The following is a 14,552-nucleotide window of genomic DNA, read 5'->3' as shown; positions in this document are numbered from 1 at the left end:
AAAAGGAAAGAAAACTAGGTGATATGAAAGAAACCACCCAGAAGTAGGGCTACCTTTTATCAATGTCCAAGAAGCCATCTCTGACAAAAAAATACTTAAATTCAACATTGAGCTGAGAAGAAGGCAGCCATGTAATAAGCTGAAAGAATTTTCCAGACAGGCAGAAGAGAAAAAGCCATGAGCTGGGACCAGATCAGAATGTTCAAGGAATAGAAAGAAGGGCAACACGACTGGTGTCGAGGCAATAAGTACATGACAATAAGTGGGTTAATTAACTACAAAAAGCAACACAACAGACTCTAAATAATTTTGAAATGACTGAATCAGCCCTAATGATTTTACAATAGTCAGGTGGCATCATAAACTAAAATCAGAAATTACATTATTATGAGCAATGATAGGCAACCAAGTATTCAGTTGGCTATTACACTAGCAAAGATGTAAATGATGAGTATATTCTTACCTCTACTTTTGTTCGATAGAGAACAAGTCGTTTAAGGCCACATAATTTGGCAATGTGGTTGAAAGCTTGAGGTGGCAGTTTATCACAGGAAGAGAGATTTAAGTCTTGTAGATTTGGACACATCTCAGAAATAATCTCCAAGCACGTTTCATTAAGAAAGTGGCTGCAAGATAATTCAAGGCGCACTAATTCAGATCCACAAACCTTTAGAAACCTGTAAAGACAATGTTCCATGTGAATTTCGTAAAACTAAAAGATTTTTGCAAGTACTTTGAATTATATCAACTCTAAGCAGACACTTTCAGAAGAATAGGTTCCTATTAAGGAAAACATAAAATTGTTTCACTTAAATTTTCATTTACTGCATACTGAAATGGTTAGGCTAAAATAATCAACCCAAGAAGATAAAATGGATTCACATCACATAAAAAGTCAGCTCATGCTACGTGGAAAATTAAGGAAGCAGAGGGTGTATTTCTCCTTCTTACCTGTAATTCACACCCGAGTTGGCAGAGCCAAAAAACAAAATATGACCAAACTCTAAACTCTTGGAAGCTATTTCCCCCTAAACAGTACCCATTCAGTACTGGATAATTTATTTTGAATGTGGCACACAAAGTGAGAGCTTTAATTAAATGACCTTAAAACAAACCAGAGTAGCCTTCTCTCAACTCAGAAAATTTCTGGGTTGGTTTCACTGTACTATTATGATACGTTCCTTGTAACTGTTACTATTTAGCAGCTAGACTGATGTTGAAATTATTACAAGACACACAATTGCAGCTTCACATAAAATACACAGAAATAATTACACTTAGAGAACACAAAATTCCCTATCAGAGTAGGAATAACAATATTTATTGTAGTTACATTACAGACGGGGGGAAACAGTCCTGTCCACCACCATCATCTGAAAATAATCTAAAAGTACATGCAAGTCTAGGAGTATTTGCATGCATGAAACTTTATCAACTAAGTAACTTGAACCCTTAAACAGGTGCACCAATCATCCCTGTCCAGATCTCTTGACATTTTCTTGCTTCAGTGTCACATCAGTAACATGCTGTTTATTTATGCCACATCTTTTCCTAAATGATTTAATTAGCTTACAGACACACATACAAAAGAAAACTGACTAAATCAAACACTTATGTAAATAAAGGAAGTGCCCAGTTCCACTACTTCTTAGCATGGGACCTTAGAAAAGGTGTCTAGCCGAGTCTCAGCATTTCCTCAGCTAGAAAAGGCTGACTGGAATTATATAACAGCGCTCACCACGCTGCATCACAATCAACATGCAACATCAAACAATATGTGAAAGCAGTCTGTAAAGGCCAGAGAGCACCCAGAAACAGTAAACTAAAAGTTAAATCTTGGCCAACTCACATTCAGACAACAGCAAAAAAAAAACTCAGTTGCTACAAATTTATTTTAAATATTGCAAATAACTCAGTAGCCTACATGTCTTATATACACCTGAATACCCATTATTCTTAATCCATTGCAATACGTGTTCTCTTCTCCCTAAATTCGCCCTTTGCTTTTAAACATCAAATTCAATGGCCTTTCTTTTCAGTCTTTATAGGACTGATTGTAGCATTTCACACAACTGCCCACTCCTTCTTGAAAATTCTGACACCCCTCAAGCTACTCCCTCTCCTGGATTTCCCCCAACCCCTCTTACCACTGTTACCTTAGCTAAATCGCAGTTTGCATCAAGCAGGTTCATTTGTTCATTCAACAAATATTTACTGAGCTCCTGCTATGACCCGGGCATTACTCCAGACACTGGGGAGTTCACAGTGGACAAAATAAAGTCCCTGCTCTCATGGAGCTCACCGACTTTTTGATCAGAGAGGCAGACTATAAACAAACAAATGAGTAAAATAAACAGTAAGTTACAGAGTGAAAAGTGCCAAGGAGGAGATTAAAGCAGGGAAGGACAACAGGAAGTTAACACTTGGTTAATATCACCATACTCTCTCTTCCTAAACCTACAAGGTCTACACTGCCTACTTCTTCATAACATCTCCGTTCCAAGAAGGCAGAGGTAGCAGCAGACTCAAAAACTTAGCCACACAAACACTTGTCTCTTTCCTTAATGCTCCTCATGTAAGTTTCATTTTACTGCATGATTATATGTATGTTTTTGGCTTGGTCATCTATTTATTCACCTCAGTTCTATACTGGTCACCTGAAAGGAGGACTACAGCTTCCTTATTTCCTACAGCCTATTCATTCCATGTGATGGAGTCTCATAAAGTGTTTCTTGATATTGAGGGTATTATGAGAAGACCTAAGTTCAGATAAACAATCCCAAACTAGGTCTCCTTCTATGAGAAAAGAAGTCTCTAGAGAGAGAAATAAATTGCTTATCCTTATGAGGTGAATTAATTTTTCCAGAATAATATAAGTACATAAGAAGTAATTTACTAAATGGTAACTTGTATCCCAAAATAATTAACGTCATGTGAATGAACGATTTAATCTGAGTTTACTCATCACAAAATAAAAGGCACTAATCCTCACAACCTGTCTGATGTCTAAAGGAAAGGAGAGAATGAGATATAAATATCCCTGGCTTCTGGTTCCTAATCTTATGTTTTCTTAGCTGACCCTCACTGAGTTTTATAAAACAGCATATTTAAGATAATTTTTAATCCAAATAACCTTAGAACATTATTTAATATATCTGATCCAAAATAAAGTCATTAAAAACAAAACTTCCTGCTCAACTGTGTATGGTATTATCCAGCAATGGGAGAAGGAAGAGGAAAGGAAATCTTAAAATAGTCTCTATTCTCTAGGAATTGACAATCTAAAAGAGACACTGTGTAAAGCATAGGTAGGCAATGGAATAAACAAATATATGAATAGGCAACAAGCTCTTTATCTCATAAAACTGTAGCTCTGTGTTAAAACATCCAATAAAGTTCTTGAATCTAGAATGCATCCAAGAATGTTTTCTGAAGGAAACAAGTAGAGGGGTTAGGGGTAAAGATCTCTACATAACTGAGGCAGAGATCAAGGTGATATGATTAAGCCTCAAAGCACAAACAGGCAGGGAGGCAAAGGAACAGCCAAGACTTTAGAGAACTGCATTATCAAAGAAAAGTGGAATTATAAGAGATGTGATTTTAATGAGTAATGATATGCATGAGCAGTACTTGAAGCTGCAAATCACAAATCTGTAGACAGAATAGGATTTTAATAACTGATTAAAAGTTTTAAGTTCTCGTTATTCCAATTTAACCTATTTCCCTGCTATGTTGAAAAATACAAATTCCTAAAAAGTTCTTTAAAATCCAGTTAAATAGTTCCAACTTGTGAGCATAAGGTTTTTAGGCAACAAAAATAAACTATATCAAACTCTACCGGGGCTGGCCTGGTTTTCCCAAGATTTTCTCAAAAAGCAACTCATCATCATTGGTCTCCAGTTTAAAAATGTACCCTTTTCCTTTAAAGCATTATAAATAAATCTTCTTCACAGTAATGAGCATAAATAGACCATACTTATTCATAGATTATTCATTAATAATCAAGTCATGAATATTTATTGTTTATTCTGGGAATGCTGCCTAGAAGCCATCATGACTATGGATTCAGCAGTCAAGTCAAGGGGGCCAACAGCAACCAGCAGGCAAAACTCCAACATCTGCCACCCCAAAAAAGAGTCTCTCTCCTTGCTTTTTAAGCTTTCCTTTTCTTAATGGGAACAATCTCTATGCTTAAGGAATGCCATCAAGATTTATGGTTTTAGTGGCTGAAATACTACAGTAAAATATGGAAACAAATTTATGTATATACTTTTGTGATTATTTACACAGTCCCACAGCAACTAACATGGCTGAATTGAAAATGGAAGAGAAACTGCTGGCAAGAAAGCAGACTGAAGATTTAACCTTGCAAAAGAAGATCTTTTTTATCCATTATGAGTCTAAAATTTAAACACAGCATTGCTAAGTTTTCTTCTCACTACTTTTGTTTCTGCTCATGCACCAGAATGAGCTACATAAAGAGAGTTAAAAAAAATTGATTTTTTTATTACCTTTACATTTTATTCATTATATTATGGCTATATGCAACATTTCACCAAAGAAGCTGGACTTCAGCCATTCACTACCAATGTTTTCTTTAATGCCTATACTCTACAGTTGCCACCCTATTTTATTTATAAAAATATAAGGACATATTGATATGTTTATATCTTTATCTTTTCTGTAGCCTGAAGGCAGGAACTATATTAGCCATCTCCTTACATGGTCAACACCACTCACTAGAATGCCTTACACACAAAAGCTGAAAACAAACACTTGAGTAATTAAAGTACCTGAAAAGGTCCTTATAAGGTAAAATAATGCTTACTGAAACCAATTGTTCTATGTGCTCGCAAAGTCAGTTAGTCTTGGTTTATGATCCACAGAGCATGCTCTAACCACCCACAGTTCAGCTTAGCTTCAGTTCTTCTTGGTCCTATTAGCGGACAGGAAAATTTCCAAATGAAGTCTGTGTGTCTGGGACAAGAGGCAGTAGAAAGGACTAAGCTGTGTTTCGCTGGATAGCTGTTAAATGTCCAGCAATTTTTATTCTATAAAAATTCACTGAAATCACACTGCCAAAAAGAAATGCCTTATTTTTCTACTATAGATATCCCCTCTTAAGCAAATTTACATAATGACAAAGAATGTTGCATCCATAGCATGTTATAAAGTCTTTAGGCTCTCTGACCCACAACACCATTCTCTTTTATCTAAGATCCCCTTCCCCGATTCTATTTCTGGCAGAAAAGAAGGAAACTCAGTGCATCCATGGTTTCAACATATGCTATAAGCCATTACCGCCTGTGTTTATTTTTTACTTTGATGCATGAACTATCAATATCAGCATTTTGAAGACATTATTACTATTTAAACATTATTATTTCATCCAAATCTAATGGTATCAAATATGTATTTCTGGAACTGAGACTTTATTTTTGATAATCTGAGTCAAGGGGAAACAAGGCTCAATACACAAATTTCTAATTCATAAACCACTGTTCAAGAATGCACCCACTGGGGATGTGCGTAGGGAGAGCTGTAGTTCATTTCTAACTTCTAAAAACAGAATAGAAGATTATTCATTAATCAAAAATAGGTGATTTCCCCAAAGTTTCTACTCTTCATTATTTAACAACGAAATGATGGGATTATACTGTAACATACAATGAAAATAAGCATCATCAAGGTTAAGAGAAAAACACCTGTTTGTATCATAAGACCAACTACTATGACATTACTAATGAAATCGCACTTGTGCAAGCTTTCAAATGTTTAACAGGTGACATTTAATAGTAAGGAAACTAAATGCTTAAATAGAAAGGAGCAGAAACACCTGGGCAGGTCTGCAAGTATGGTCGCCTGTTTAGCATGCAATTGCATTTTCAACATAATTAGTTTAAATGAGCTTCTAAATTTGGGTGATGTACTGCACATGTAATTAAGATTTAATTAAAAATGTTCTATAATAAATTGTTTTCCATTTCTGACAAATCACATTAGAGAGGTAGATTTTGATTTGGAAATAGTTTTTAAAATGTGTTAATCATCTTTGCTGAAAATATGAGAAAGGAAAAAAAAAGGAGCTCTGTTGAAAGTTACTTGGGATTTTAAAAATATGAGGTAAAGGGCATAGTTTCCCTTCCTATTACCGTGAATTTTAGCTCAAGAGGATGGTGAAACTCATTCACTTTCACAAGCAGAAGCATTCTTGAACATAACAATACACAAAATGTCTTTCTTGTTCATTTCTGTAAAGTACATGGTCTATAATTCCAAACTTTTATTATGGAAACTATGACACAGTAAGTACACCCTGCTGGTGAAATAACTTCTGCAAGGCTTGGTACTAACCTGCTAAATCCTGCAACCGAAATGAAGCCTCTATTGCCAGTCCAAGATAAATTAAGCCACTGGACGAGAGTGCAGCGAGCCTGCAGAAATTCCAGGGAGGCGTCATTGAGTTTTGCCCAGTAGGGCTGCAGATTGAGGTGGAGGTACTGCAGTGGGTCACAGCAATGCTGGTTCAGGAGTTTGCAAGTCTGTGCTAATCTACACAGGTCTGGGAGAGTAAGGTGATTCAGGATCAGCTGAATGAGCTACACAGAACAGAGAAAGCAAGATCATCAAGACTGAAAAACACTATCACTTTAGTAAGCATATAATATGGTCTAACATAGAACAATAGTATCATATATTTTATAACAATGTTTTCACATCCTAAATAAGTCAACATTCAACAGAATTATCCAGATCAGAAGAAACCACACATACATAGGACCACATTACATTTCAAAACTATTCAAAGTATACTCAGCTCATGTTAACCACTCATTTTTTTTACAGTGCAAAGACATATTTTGGTAATCTGTTGAACAATACAATTTTTCATAGACTCGACATTCACTGAACATCTACAACACACCAAACAGTGCTGACAGAGAGAAAAGAGTTTCCATTTTCAGAGTTTTCAGAGGCTGGTGGAGATTGGTAAGTATGATGATAAGTACAATGTTTTCATAGCTTTGATGAAGAGAAGCATAAAATGCTCCTAGAGCCTCAAACAAAACACAAGCCTGACCCCAAGTGAACGTGTATTTGTGCCAGGAAGGCTCTGCTTTAAAGGGTGAGAGGCCAAGCAGGTGAAAGGAAAGACTAGTTAGTGGTAAGGATTGGGTTACAAAGAGCATCATGGAGGAGGCTGGATTCATCCCAAAAGCAATGAGGAGTCTTGAAGGGATTTAAACTGCAGAGCGACATGGTCAGACTTAGAAAGATCAGTGCAGGAGGTACTACCGGAGGCAGGGAGACAGGAAGGGAAACCAGCCAGGAGGCTGCTGCAGAATTCTAGGAAAGAGAACACAGGGGCCTGGGTAAGGTAGCCGGCAGTGATGATGGAGGAGCAAACAGATGCCAAAAAGTATTGAGGAGGAATCAAAAAGATTTTCGGAGCAGGCCTGGTGGCATAGTGGTAAAGTTCGGCGTGCTCCACTTTGGTGGCCCAAGGTTTGCAGGTTGGTGGCATAGTGGTTAAGTCCAGCACACTCCACTTCAGCAGCCCAGGGTTCGTGGGTTTGGATCCCAGGTACAACCTACAGCACCCATCAAGCCATGCTAGGGTGGTGACCCACATACAAAAATAGAAGAAGACAGCCACAGATGCTAGCTCCGGGCCAAGCTTCCTCACAAAAAGAAAAAAAAAAATTTGTCTCTAATTAGAATAGTTTCCTTCAGTTAGTCCAAGATTTGTTTTTTCCTATGGTAAACAGTTGAGGGCTTCCAAACAAATTTTCAAAGAACTACTGCTGATAGCCTATTCTGAACCAAGAAACATAAAGAAAAAAAAAGACCAAATATTTGCTAAATGGTAAAAATCTTTAGATGAGAGAGAAGGTGGAGCTTTTTTAACTTAATGCAGTGCATTTATCTAGCTACAGTTTTTGCCTTGCAAATATGCCCTTTAACCTAAATGCTCTTCCTCAATTTATTTGACTATGTAGGCCCAGTATTGATTTCAGGTCAGAAGTTCACTGTTTTTGGCCAAAATATTACAAAATAAAGAATGACAACAGCATGATATGTAAAATAAGTTTGCTTTTTTCCTAAAGATTGGCCCTGAGTTAACAACTGTTGCCAATCTTCTACTGTTTTCTTCTTCTTCTCCCCAAAGCCCCCCAGTACATAGTTGTACATTCTAGTTGTGAGTGTCTCTGCTTGTGGCATGTGGGATGCCACCTCAGCATGGCCTGATGAGCGGTGCCATGTCCACACCCAGGATCCAAACTGATGAAACCCTGGGGCGCCGAAGCCGAGCGTGTGAACTTAACCACTCGGCCACAGGGCCAGTGGCCACCGGGCCAGCCCCCTAAAATAAGTTTAAAGAGTGTATATAAAACATAGGCATTTCTGACTAACATATATATTGAGTATAGCAAGGCTTGAGGTGTTTTTGCTATTTTTTTAAAAATTTCTTTTTTCTTCTTCTTCCCAAAGCCCCCCAGTAGACAGTTGTATGTTCTAGTTGTGAGTGCCTCTGGTTGCGCTATGTGGGATGCCGCCTCAGCATGGCTTGATGGGCAGTGCTAGGTCTGAGCCCAGGATCCGAACCAGCAAAACCCTGGGCCGCCAAAGCCGAGCGTGTGAACTTAACCACTCGGCCACAGGGCCAGTATTTATTTTTAACATTTGAACTGGGCTTTTAAAAAATAACATTAAGGTGTACGTCTGTTGTTATAAAAACAAGGAAATATAAAGAAATTAAAAATTAGTCTAAAATCTTATCCAGATAACATGTAAACTGTTGACATGTAAAATATTATACAAGCAACAAAAGAAAACTTCAGGTCCAACATTAGAAAACCCAAACACTGAAGAAAAGGTAGAAAATAAGAAGTTTCTCCCTCTCTATTCTCAAATCTTACAGTCTCTCTCTCCATTGGTAAGCCCTGTTAACAGCTTTTCTGATCTCTTCCAGATAAATATGTACGAAATTCTATTCTTTGATTTGCACTCTAAGAATGATACTATGTACACTGTTCTGTACCTTAGTTTTCTCATTTAATGATCTGTCTTGTAGATATTTCTATATCTGTACATACAAATCCACCCCACTCCATTTTACAGATGTGACATGCTGATTCAACTAATTTCTCATTGATGTATTTCCTGGGGTTTTTTCCTATTGCAAATAACACCACAATATCATTGCATGTATGTATGCAAGAACATCTTGGCCAACTTTGCAAATATACTTTAGCGTAAACTTAAAAGTTTTGATATAAGCCCAAAATTGCCCTTCACAATGTTTGCATCAATTTACCACAGTGTATAAAACTACTTATTCTCTTATATCCTAGACAGCACTGCTATCAAGACTTCATTTTTTGCCATTCTGAAAGGCAGAAAAAGAAGGAAAAAAAAAACCAATATGGCACTGCTGTTTTTATTTGCAGTTTTGGGTTTTTCTTTTTTTTAATTATAGCAATGTAACCCTTTGCCAAGTGGGCTGCCAATAATACTTCCTCTTTCGTTTGGTCTGTTTCTGGACTCCATTCTGATCCATTTATTTATCCACTATTTCTCCCATGTCAGTAGCCCTCTGGATCAAATAAATACATTTGTTCTCAATTTTTAGAAGTTTATGTGTGGGAATGCACTGGATTGTTTGGTTGCAAAAGAGACTCAATCTTCATTGTCGACCCACAAATATCAGTATTATAGCTTCATAATATGCTTTATCTGGTGGGATAGTGGCCCTTCCATCACTTTTTTTCCCCAGAATTTTCCTGAGTATTTTCATGGTTTTTCAGATGAACTTTTCAATTAAAACACGAACAAACAGAAGTTCTGTTTCCGTTTTAACTGGGACTTCATGGAATACATAGATTACTTTAAGGGAAACTGACACCTTTACTGTGTCCTCCTACTCAAGGGCATCTATGATTTATCATTTAATGATCATCTGTGTTCCTAGAGTTCCTAAAGCTATTGATTTTTGTCTATTAACTTCGTAACCTGACAACTTACTTATTGTTCCCAATAGTTTTTGGTCTATTTTCCCGAGTATTCTAGTACATAATCATATTGTCTGCAAATGATGATGACTTTACAGCCTCCTTACCAAAAACTGTGACTAATTTCTGTCTTATATGTTCCAGCAATAACGAGTACTTCCAGAACAACGTTAAGTAACATTGTTGCCTTGTTCCTGGCTTTAATTTGAATGTGAGGCACATACATAATTTAAAATATTTTAGTAACTACGTTTTTTAAAAAGTCAAAAAGATTATAGTGAATAATACAGTATGGTATACTTGAAAGTTGCTGAGAGTAGATCTTAAGCATTCTTATCACACACACACAGAAAAAGAGTTAATGTGAGGTGATATATGTGTTAATTATCTTGATCAAGGTAATCATTCCACAATGTATATGTATATCAAATTGTCATGTTGTATACTTTAAATATATACAATTATATTTGTCAATTATTCATCAACAAAGAATTTAAAAATAAAATAAGGTCAAAAGAAACAGGTGATATTAATACATTTCATTTAATAAGATATTAAAAATTATCAACATGCAATCAATTTAAAAATTATTACTGAGATACTTTATTCCCTTTTTTTTGTATTGTCTTTGAAACTCTGTGTGTCTTACACTTTCAGCACGTCTCACTTCAGACTAGTCATGTTTCAAGTGCTCAGTCGCACATGTCGCTAGTGGCTACTATATTAAATAATGCATACCTAGTGTTTGACAATTAAATATGATGTTTTGGTTAATAGCTTTTGGTTAACAACACTTGGTAGTGGACAATTAGTAGATAGCTCAATAAGGTATTTACTTTTTAACAGAGATAGATAAAAATTTGGATTTCTATCCAGCTGTCATTTATCAACCAATTTTGTACATCTACTGAGATGATCATGGGCTTTTTCTCCTTTTGACCTAGTACTATGGTATTATTATATAGATTCTCTAATATTAAAACAACTTTGAATTCCAGGAATACATCCTGAATGATTCTATTATCTTTTAAAATAATTCTATTGCTATATTTTATTTGTTTGCAGAAGTAAAATTAGTCTGTAGTTTTGTGCGATATAGCATTACACTGGCTTCATAAAAAAGCCCCAAACTTTCCTTTTTCTTTATGCTCTGAAACAGTTTAAATAATATAGGATTTATCTTTCTTAAATGTTTGAAAGAACCTATGAGCCATCTGGGCTTGGCCACAGTAGGACCTTAAACATTTGTAGAATGAATTAAAAATGTGTTGTTTTAACTATAATATTAAAAGTTACTTCAGTAGAATTTTTAAGCAGTTAGTGCAAAGAGGCATTAAAAGTTAAATATATCCCAGTATCAGAGGATAAATAATTTACTTTTTCCAGATTGTTTGTAATTTAAATAACTCCCAGCAATTTCTGGCATTATTCCAAACAAAAGTCACTAATATCCAAAGATGCATAATGTGTGAAAACATTCTATGATCCTTAATATTACATTTTAAGCAAACATCAAAATAGAAAAAGAACAATGAAAAGTCATGGAGACCATGACATTGACATGTGAAAGAACACTTTGGGATTTTCATTAAATAAAAGATAACAGGTTTCAGGCCTGTTACCCAGACAATACCCATAAATCATTACTCATCCAGTATCTAGTGTCTGTCAAAACGTGTTTTTATATAGGGGTATCCTAGCATAAAGTACCATTTGATACCATGGTGAATGCAGGATGTGATGTGTTGGGAAGGACCCCCAAAACACAGTTGCTCTATCTGCTCTCAAAACCCACTCTATTCATAATACAATTACTTTCAACTATGCAAACATTTTACCACTGGATATATTTCAATGTTTTTTTTCCTTTAAATAATTTGGATTTCCTTTAAATAATTTGGGTAACTTTTATTTAAAGGAGTGTCTTTTTGTACTCACTATGGAATCATTCAGTGTTTTGTAGTATTAACTCTTTACGCGTGGTACTCTGCTTTTATCATGGCTAATTAACGTCCTCGAGGACCTCAGATTCTATCTCTTGGTTCCATCTACATGACTTTGTCAAAGTGATTAAACCCCCTGCATGTACTGGAACCTTTCCCTCTCTAGTGGCTCCTTCCCTTTAGCAAATAAACATGTTCAAATCTCTCCCAACCTGCATCACAAACAGAAATCTTCCCATTCTGCTGTCATCCACCACTCACTTGTCTGTTCTCCCTTTAAAAACTAAGTTAGGGGACTGGCCCCAGGGCCTAGCGGTTAAGTTTAGTGTGCTCTGCTTCGGCAGCCTGGGTTTGCAGATTTGCACCCCAGGCGTGGACCTACACCACTCATCAGCCATGTTGTGGCAGTGACTCACATATAAAGTAGAGGAAGATTGGCAACAGATGTTAGCTCAGGGCTAATCTTCCTCAGCAAAAGAAAAAAGAGGTAGGTTAGAACAGATAATATGTGTAATAATTTCATACTCTCCTTCATTGTGATATGCATTTTTTGAGTGTAAAATAAAGGGGTGGAGTGTTAGTTTTGATGCCAGGTGTTATTCCTTATTGGTGGATAGTCTTATTCATGTTAGAGCCTATATTAGAGTATATTAACAGAAGTATTTTTCTGCTTATACTCAGAGTAAACACTCTTTGTCTCTGCTTCCTCCCTGCTCCTTGATGCCTTAACTAAATATGGTCAGATTTTCTCATCCCTCACCCCATGGTCATGGCTCTGTTGAACTGATAACAGTAAAGGATTATCAAAGATCTCCCAATGACCAAAACCAGTGGGCACTTGTCACTTGGCTCTCTGCAGCAATGTGGCTGACTACATCCTTTTTATGGTTTTTACACCTCTTTAGTTTCCTATTGCTTTGCTTTTAAGACTCTCATCTTTGTCCCAAGTGCCCTTTCTGACTTGTCTTTGTCTATGGTACTCTTAGATGTTAGTATTACCAGAATTCTATTCTTGACCCTTTATTCACACTCCACAGAGTTTTGCTGCCAATTTTATCTCCATGGTGCCCCTCCCCTCTTTCAAGCAGACTCACTCAAACACAAACTCAGACCTCCTTTTGGAGTTTCAAACTCAAATAGCAACTGCCTACTGTCTTCACCCAGACAGGTCTGCTCTGATGAATCACAGGCACCTCAAAGTCAAATGCTCTTCCCACCTTCCCCCACTGTTTTACGGTTAATGGCATGTCCATCCACCAAGTTATTTCAACCAGAAACCTAAAAGTCCCTCTGATGTTCTGCTTCATCTCTACATTCACTAGTTACTTTTGATTTCTACCTTCTGCATCTCTGAAATATTTCTCCCACTCCTCGCCTTTCCAAACCTTCCAGTATCCAGGGCTTCATCATTTCTTGACTAAATCACTGTAGTAGCTTCCTAACTGATGCCTCTGCCTCCCACCTGGACCACCTTTTGGTCTATTCTTCATTTACCAACAGAGTAATCTAAGACAGAAATCTCATTTTGTTATTCTCCTTTTTAAAATAAATAAAATGAAACCCTCAATGTTTCCCTACTAACTACAGAAAAGGTTCCCAATCATTTTTTATACCATGACACATATGAAAGACAAAATTTACATGAGGCCAAACACCTGGGCAATTATGCTAATTGTGAGCCAAAGCATGTGCAAAAATGCCTGCATATTATGGATAATTCCTGGAATGTTCGCTATTATTCCACACCTTTCTCTCCCACTCAAAAAAAGCATATGAAGAATATAAGAGAACCCGACAAAGTGAGTGTGAAATTACTACAGCTATAATCTTGAATCTGCTCTAATTTTTCACCAAAAGTAAGTTATTTATAATGTCTGGAGTACCTATGACTCTCCCAACTGATTCTGCTGTGTACTGGAGAAACACAGCACCTCGAGGACCACTGGCTGAAGGGATAAAATGCAAACCTCTTGGTAAAACCCACAGGGCCCTCTATGATGCAGCCAAGCAGGCTGTGCATGCACTGCCACCGCTAGGAGGTCCCAATCATTGTCATCTATGTGAATGATGTCCTGAGGAGTTATTCACTGAGGCCACCTTGAGCCTCCATCCAATTTCATTTCTTGCAGCTTCTGCTGCCAAATCCTGTTCCAGCCATAATGAAACAGTGGAGTTCCCAAACAGGTCACAGAGTTTTACGTCTTCTCACCTTTGTACAATCTCTTCCCTCTGCCTGAAGTTCCCATCAGTTAATCATCTGATTGCTATGTGTCAAGCATTTTATCAGGACTGGATAGAATTCAATAAACTGTTTAAATATATTTGCTGAATTTAAATTTCTATTTTGTAGTTTTAGGAAATGGGTAAGAATCAAAGTGATTTAGTTTCCTCCAGACGAACTGCTCCCACCGCTGCCAGGACAGATCCTCCTCAGAACAACATTGTCAATATCCAATGCTCCTCTCTTTCCCCAGCTCAACTCTTTCTTCGTCTTCTCTCCTTCCGTCCACTAAGAGCCAGAGGGTCTTGTCCAATCTGCGAAGCCTCCTTTCCATAACACAAGACTTGACCTAGAAGGCTTAGGTTGGATCCTGGT

At 36.9% G+C, this 14,552-nt stretch overlaps 1 protein-coding gene across 2 annotated transcripts in view; it reads right to left on the bottom strand.

Moving 5' to 3' along the window:
• FBXL4 (F-box and leucine rich repeat protein 4) overlaps window positions 1-14,552 on the bottom strand; it is a 66,915-nt gene that overhangs the window by 26,246 nt on the left and 26,117 nt on the right. For both annotated transcript variants that reach the window (XM_046677321.1, XM_046677323.1), the window contains exons 5-6: window positions 6,355-6,599; window positions 464-677 (exon numbers count right to left, since the gene is read on the bottom strand). In XM_046677321.1, coding sequence (XP_046533277.1) covers window positions 464-677; window positions 6,355-6,599 — 459 coding nt within the window. The remainder of the gene's footprint in view (window positions 1-463; window positions 678-6,354; window positions 6,600-14,552) is intronic.

This window comes from Equus quagga, chromosome 11, assembly GCF_021613505.1.
Source record: "Equus quagga isolate Etosha38 chromosome 11, UCLA_HA_Equagga_1.0, whole genome shotgun sequence".
NCBI classification, from domain to species: domain Eukaryota; kingdom Metazoa; phylum Chordata; class Mammalia; order Perissodactyla; family Equidae; genus Equus; species Equus quagga.
Note: the sequence above shows the minus strand (reverse complement) of the source record. Positions and strands in the feature narration are given on the sequence as shown.